The 7,499-nt window shown below is 41.3% G+C and overlaps 1 protein-coding gene across 11 annotated transcripts in view; it reads right to left on the bottom strand.

The window, feature by feature from the left end:
• Positions 1-444: 444 nt before the first annotated feature.
• LOC124271874 overlaps positions 445-7,499 on the bottom strand; it is a 47,690-nt gene continuing 40,635 nt past the window's right edge. For 3 of the 11 annotated variants that reach the window (XR_006897164.1, XR_006897163.1, XR_006897160.1), the window contains exons 2-6: positions 5,698-5,845; positions 5,365-5,391; positions 4,579-4,612; positions 4,192-4,224; positions 445-1,212 (exon numbers count right to left, since the gene is read on the bottom strand). Coding sequence is in view for 6 of the 11 variants with exons in the window: in XM_046707031.1 (XP_046562987.1) it covers positions 1,091-1,212; positions 4,192-4,224 (155 nt within the window). In the remaining 5 variants the exon portion in view is untranslated. Of the gene's footprint in view, positions 1,229-4,191; positions 4,225-4,297; positions 4,310-4,578; positions 4,613-5,364; positions 5,392-5,697; positions 5,846-7,499 lie in introns of all 11 variants that reach the window. The other 8 variants (XR_006897162.1, XM_046707041.1, XM_046707031.1 and 5 more) reach the window with 5 other exon arrangements.

Below are 7,499 nucleotides of genomic sequence, written 5' to 3'. Positions count from 1 at the left end.
ATCATTCAACCTTGTACATACCAATCCCACATTGTACACAATCATTCAACCTTGTACAGTCATTCAACCTTGTACACAACCCTTGAACCCTGTACACAGTCATTCAACCTTGTACACAGTCATTCAACCTTGTGCACAACCATCCCACATTGTACACAACCGACCAAACTTGTACACAACTATTCAGCCTTGTACACAATTTGTAATGCATTGAAACCAGCTCCCAAAATATTTATGTCCCGTTATGTTGCACCTGGATAGTATGGATGTATGTTTTCGTATATAGGAACAGCTATTGCAACTACATTCTTCTACGTCATTTTTCTGACGCGAACGGTATCGAAGAAGCAACCACATGCTGTGCCGGCACACACACTATCAACTTGACCATCCAGGAGGTCTCACAACTACCTCCTCCCACGATATGAACCACTGAACAAAATGTCCCCCAAACAATTGTTTTTATTAGCAAACAGTTTACAATACACTACAACCATCCAATAGTGTCAGAGCAAACAGGTATTAATCTTGTACACAAAGGAGTTATACATATATACCATATATACTAGCTGTGTCACTGAACACCACAGTTAGTTACAATTTCTATGCTTTACTCAAAGAAGGTTTCCATTTACTGGCATTATATTCCAGCCCCGATATTTAGTCCATATGATATGACAGAAATGTACACTATATGTGAAAGTTCGTTAAATAAAATACACAAAATCGCCCAGGATCTCAACTGGAGATCCATTGATATTACTTCATCCTGAATGTTGAACGAGTGAATAAGTGAGTAAGTTTCTACGCTGTGCAGTATTGCAGCATTACCAGGGAGGGGACATCATCATAGCAACTTCCTACATTGATATCGCGAGCCATGATATAGGTGGAACATCGTTACTGAAACTCATTCCTTTGCGTGAGTACAATCATTGTACTGCTCCTTCTATCTACTGTTGTGAGTGAGTGAGCTTTAAGCAGTGTTCCAGCAATATCACGGCGGGGACACCAGAAATGGGCTTCACACATTGTACCCATGTAGGGAATTGAACCCGGGTGTTCAGTGTGACGAGGGACACTTTAACCACTAGGCTACCGCACTGCCCCTCTCTACTGTTGTCCTGGAACAAATTCGGTCGATACACGGCTGGTTCCCTTGTTGACGACAGTATGCGCACATCTGTGACAGCAGGATGGGGCTCACTTTGGCTAAGACCTGTTTTATTATCATCATTAAATTAATAACGCATATCGAGGTGATTAGGCGATTAATATATACTAGGCACATAAAGAAACTGTGCATACAAAATTTAAAATCTAAATTTATCAAACCTGTGTAGACACATAAGGATTTAAACTCAGAGATTAGTGACATGTATCCAACATGCATGCACGTGCCACGTTCCGTGACGTCAGCGGGTTCGTCCTTGAGAGGTGCAATACGTTGTTGCACGTGCATTCCGGGGAGAGAAACAGAGCAAATGAATGCCACACAATACTGTCACTTTGGAAAGCTCAACCCCTGCCCTTGCGATCGTTCAAAAAATTAAACGGCTATTGAAACGCATAGCATGCCAAGGCTCACGTCTGCACAACGTCATGAGGCCATTGGGATGGTCCGTGGGGGAATGTCTCAACGACAAGTGGCTGCACATTTCCACTGCCACCGGAACACCATTTCTGCACTGGTGAGACGCTACCAGAACACAAATGACGTCATCGATCGGCCACGTTCTGGACGTCCACGTGTAACAACGCCAAGACAGGACAGATGGATAAGGGGTGACCCATCTTCGCCACAGGTTTCAGACTGCAGTGATGACTGCCCGAACCATCCCAGGACTTCGCCGTATCCACCCCAACACAGTTCGACAACGTTTACGTCATCACGGGATCAGACCACGATGTCCCGCCATACGGCCTATCCTGACACAACGTCATCGACAAGCTCGCCGAATGTGGTGCCGAAATCATGTCTGCAGACCCTTGTTTTGGTGGAGAAATGTTGTTTTTACAGATGAGTCCAGGTTTAACATTTCCCATAGTGATGGACGTCAACGTGCCCATAGACGCGTGGGAGAACGTTATGCACAGGCCTGTGTCTTGGAGAGGAATCGCTTTGATGGCGGTTCCGTGATGATTTGGGGTGGAATAACAGCACGCCAAAGAACTCCTTTGGTGATTGTTCAGGGCAACTTAACTGGTGTGGGCTACAGGGATCAAATTCTTCGACCTGTGGCAATTCCTTTTCTGCAACGTCATGGCCCTGGGTTAACATTCCAACAGGACAATGCCCGCCCTCATACGGCAAGGGTTGCTATGGATTTCTTGCAACACCACAACGTTGACTTACTGCCTTGGCCTGCATATTCACCGGATCTCTCCCGATAGAGTATGTTTGGGACGAGATGGATCGACGTCTACGCCGTCTTCCTCATCCGCCAGATAACGTCCTTGACCTTGCAACAGAACTTGAGAGAATCTGGCGTGACATCCCACAAGCCTTCCTTGCACGTTTGATAGGCTCTATGCGTCGTCGATGCACTGCTGTTCTCAATGCCGATGGTGGACATACCCGTTATTGAGCTTGTGATATGGTCGTTTGACCCCTGTCCCGCTTGTAGACTCGTGACATCATTGTGATTGACTTTTCAATTGAAATCTCCCGACTTGTTATGGTCTCATGATCCCTCCATTAAAGTTTTATGTACCTTTGACATGGTTATCGTACTTATCAACTGGGATAATATTTTGACAATGCACAGTTTCTTTATGTGGCTAGTATATATTTAACAGCTCTACATGGTAACTAGTTAATATCCCTATTAAAATAATCTTCAGCAACCCATGCTTGTCGGAAGAGGCGATTAACGGGATCGGATGGTCAGACTCACTGACATCGTATCCCAGTTGCGTGGACCTATGCTCATGCTGTTGATCACTGGATTGTATGGTCCAGACTCGATTATATTGCTGGAATATTGCTGGAGTGTGGAGTTAAAACAATACACAAATAATCCGATGAGTGATCCGAGTACAGGTTTTGGAAGTAACCGCAGAGGACAAGTAATGGCTTTAAAATCACAGAGAGTCACACTGTCATATTTGAGTGAGTGAGTGAGTGGTGAGTTAAGTTCTACGCCGCACTCAACAATATTCCAGCTATATGGCGGCGGTCTGTAAATAATCGAGTCTGGACCAGACAATCCAGGGATCAACAGCAAGAGCATCGATCTGCGCAATTGGGAACAAATGACATGTGTCAACAAAGCCAGCGAGCCTGACCACCTGATCCCGTTAGTCGCCTCTTACGACAAGCATGGGTTACTGAAGATCAATTCTAACCCGGATCTTCACGGGTCTGTCATATTTGAAACTGTTGTGGTTGTCCATCCCCTCCGACATGTCATATGTAATTTGAGGTGCAGCGAACAGGTGTATGTTACGTCTATATCATTCCCATTTCATCGGGGCAAAACAGTGATGACAGTTACAACAATGGATCTGTGAAGGTTAGTGTCGATGCCAGGTGTTCGCAATATAGGGTAGACATGTGCCTACCGGCAATATAGGGTAGACATGACTGCTCTACCGGCAATATGAGGGCAATATAGGGCATGTCCTGCTGACCTGCTCTACCGGCAATATAGGGGTAGACATGTCCTGCTCTACCGGCAATGTAGGGTAGACATGACCTGCTCTACCGGCAATATAGGGTAGACATGAGGGAATAACTGAGTCTGGACTAGTGATTGTCATCATGAGCATCGATCTACGCAAATGGGACACTACGACTTGCATCAATCTGACCACCTCATCCACTTATTTCACCGACAATCATCGGTATTAAACTGGATCTTCACAGGTTATCAAGTTCCCCTTATATCATATAAAAATCGTGGGTGGCTGAAAACCAGTTCTAACCCGGATCAAGGTCCCTTAATATCATATGACAATCGAAGGTGTCTGAAAACCAGTTCTAACCCGGATCAAGTTCCCCTTATATCATATAACAATCGATGGTGTCTGAAAACCAGTTCTAACCCGGGCCATGTTTCCCTCATATCATATAACAATCGTGGGGTGCTCTAAACCAGTTCTAACCCGGATCAATTTACCCTTTAATCTTACAACTCTCAGTTAAAGCAGTTATGAACGTCATGTGAAAGAAAACAAGAATTGTCTTACTTGGTATCCGTGGGTCAACTGGAATCTGTATATCTGAAAGAAACGAAGAATACTAAATCTTTGACTAAGGCTAAACGATACTTACTAACGTGTGTATTATTGTGAACAGGTCCAAGTTCTCGTATCAAAGTAACTGCAAGTGCTATGACCACAGTGTATCTAGTTTGTTATGTTATTATGCAACGATGCGTTGACATCTGTACGTAGGATGAATCCTTTCTCCCCCTTCTCTCTCTCTCTCACACACTCTCTCCCTCACACACACGCGCACACAAAATTCTCCCTCTCTGTTTCTTTCTCACACACACAAAAACATCCCTGATATCTTTCACTCTCTCCACACATTTATCTCAGCTGTACAGTGAAGTGCGTCATCATTTGCCTTACCCATATCTCTGAGAATTGCTCAGAAACGAGAAGTCTGAAAGATATAAAAGTAACCCATATGAACACATGGATAGAAGAATGATAAATGATCTAATAACATAATAACATATTTAGTTTTCTTGTAATTCTGTGAAATGCACCATTCTGCCAGAATCCGCAATAACACACAGAAACAATCATATGAATAACTTAACGCAAGAAACCTTGTTATTCTTCACTCTTTAAACAAATTACATCAGAATGATATTACATGAAAATCATTACAAAACATTTACATTGTCAATGACTACATGTTCCTTTTTATCCAGACAGTTTTAGAGACGATGCTGAGCGGTGCAAATTACATATTTACAGGAGCTCTGTACGGTTCAAAACTAATTTCTGTTTCAAATATTTTTGAATTTGTTATCGGTTTTTTTTTTGACTAAAAAATTACAGAATGTCATTATTTGTGTAAAACTGATTGTATGGTCTTTAAGTCATATTTAAACAACAAATGTTTAGCCACGTAAGCCATGAGCAAATTAACTCAATGAACTTGTTTTTCATTTTCCGTATAATCTTTGTTGCAATTTGCAATAAACCTTTCTCTGAGGCAGATTTATTCTAAGTTCTCATGTATAACAATTTTCACATAAAACACCCGCGTCACTACGACTACTGGCTATCTGGTAATAATCTGAGTAATACAACACTCAAACAAACGTACGTTCATTTTATTTTATCAAACAGCGATCTTAAATCCCTTGTCTGCGAGCAAATAAAGCATAAAACAAAAGGCATTACCTCTTTCATCAGGTCCAATTGTGAAGTCTGAAATGAATATAGAGAGTGAAATTAGTTTTACGCCATTTGGGAATAGAACCCCGGTCTTCGGAGTGACGAGCAAACACTTTACCCACTAGGCCAACCGCCCCTCTATAATGGGTAAACTAATACTTTTATACTTACAAAGGTCGTTGTCATGTATGTTTAACCCACCAGACTATCAGAGTTTATCTCAATTACAATTTACAGAATTCACAACACCAAAAACAATGTTTAATGTACGCAAATTTAACACGCAGGTAACCTCTCCCCACTGATGTTCTGAATGGCTCCCATCTTCAGTAAACATACCTCTCCGATAGTCAAGTTGCGTCAGTCTGGCCCTTCTTGGTCCCGAGTTCGAGTCCCTAACCGAGATACCGTCACTAATGACACACAGGGTCAAGGTCACAAGCAATAAGTATTTCCACCACATCCCAGCGTTTTGGCGTTGAAATGTCTGAAGAAACATTTTCCAATTGGAAATTTAGATGTTTAACATAGAATAGCCGCACCAGGCTTTACGGCTCATGTGCAATACTGTACAGAGAGAGCGAAAGCTATGCAAGAAAGTAACCGAAGTCTTTTCGCACATCAGATAACCTTACAGAAATTAAATTAACAGAATAAAATGACTGAGATAGCGACTGACTGACAACTTTCTATTTATGTATCACCCTACTCTAGGACTGCACGGTATTACCGGTACACCGGTATATCACAAGATGCTTTTCAAGGGATACAATATACAATATATAGTATTGCAATATTTCTGCTGTATATTGGGTAAAGAACATTTATCTACACAGACCTTCATTCACAACAAATGTTTTCCTCCGTTGTTACATTACAAAACAGCATACTGTAATACAATGAATTGTATAGAAAGAAAATAGAATCCATGACTATGCTATCTAATTTTGAGATTGTTGTTATCGGAACCATGACCATGTACGTTTAGGGACTTAAAATGTAGAAAATCGGATCGACATGTACAATTAGTGTCACTTACTGTCGAAACTTAAGTTCCCAATATATCTCAATACATACAGCAAAACGGGTTCCTGAATCGCAATATATTGCCCCTCTGTCCAGTAAAATAGTTCTGCTTATGCTTTCTTAAAATCAATAAAGGAAACGAATAAGAATGTTGATTTCTCCGTAGTTTTACCTGCTATGGAAGAAAGCATTTGAATATGATCTGTGGCGGACCTTTTTCTCCGGAAACCATTTTGCGCATCTTGCAACATATTATTGATTCTGTCCAAGATTTACGCCTACAGATGCTACAACGCAGCTTGTATATGGGGTCTATGCCCGGGATTCAGTTCAGGATCACAATTATTATCACCTAAGACTATATTAGTGTCAATCTGTTTAAAGAAACGTTTCAACAAATTCCAAATATATTATGACTACTGTAAATAACACATTAGACCTAAGACCAAACCGTGGTCACGTTAAAGTGTTTTATGTTGTGTTGCAGATTGTAGGGTAAACCACAAGAGGAAAAACAAAGATTTGAGTGTGGAAAATGTCACAAAATTGGTTTTTAAAAATCTGTTTGTTTTAGTTTATTCAGTCTAATATATAGGAAATGGTATACATGCAGTTGTGTATGTGCCAATTTACTCTCAGTATATGATCTACCAGTTGTGAAGCTGTCATTTAGCTGAAGTCTGATACATCTCTTTCCCAAATGGTCAACATACCAATGTTTTGTTTACTACAGAGCAGTTACCTCCATTACATACAGTAAACAAGGTCTTTACACAGCAAATGAGCACAGCAGCCTACTGAGGCTACATTGTCGCCCAGCTGAATGTACAGTGAACGTACTGAGTAACCACACTCCTCTCTCTCTCATTACTGCCTTAAACTTCTCTACAAAATATCAGTGATGGCAGAGTTTCAATAAATCTATAACAACAAAGTACATCAAATATCACACGACATAAAAATAGCTTGGAACAATAAAAATATGCACCTACAATTATTCATAAGACCCATCGATCTTTTAGAAAACTACATGTATTACAAACAGACCACGCGGCATACACGAGGCGAAACAAGCGAGCCATAGCAGTGTGTCCGGGTTCAGCGTCATCATCAGC

Source organism: Haliotis rubra, unplaced genomic scaffold (genome assembly GCF_003918875.1).
Source record: "Haliotis rubra isolate DU_JTF1 unplaced genomic scaffold, ASM391887v1 Scf164, whole genome shotgun sequence".
In the NCBI taxonomy this organism is placed as follows: domain Eukaryota; kingdom Metazoa; phylum Mollusca; class Gastropoda; order Lepetellida; family Haliotidae; genus Haliotis; species Haliotis rubra.
The sequence above is the reverse complement of the archived record's forward strand: the minus strand, read 5'-3'. Positions and strand labels throughout refer to the sequence as shown.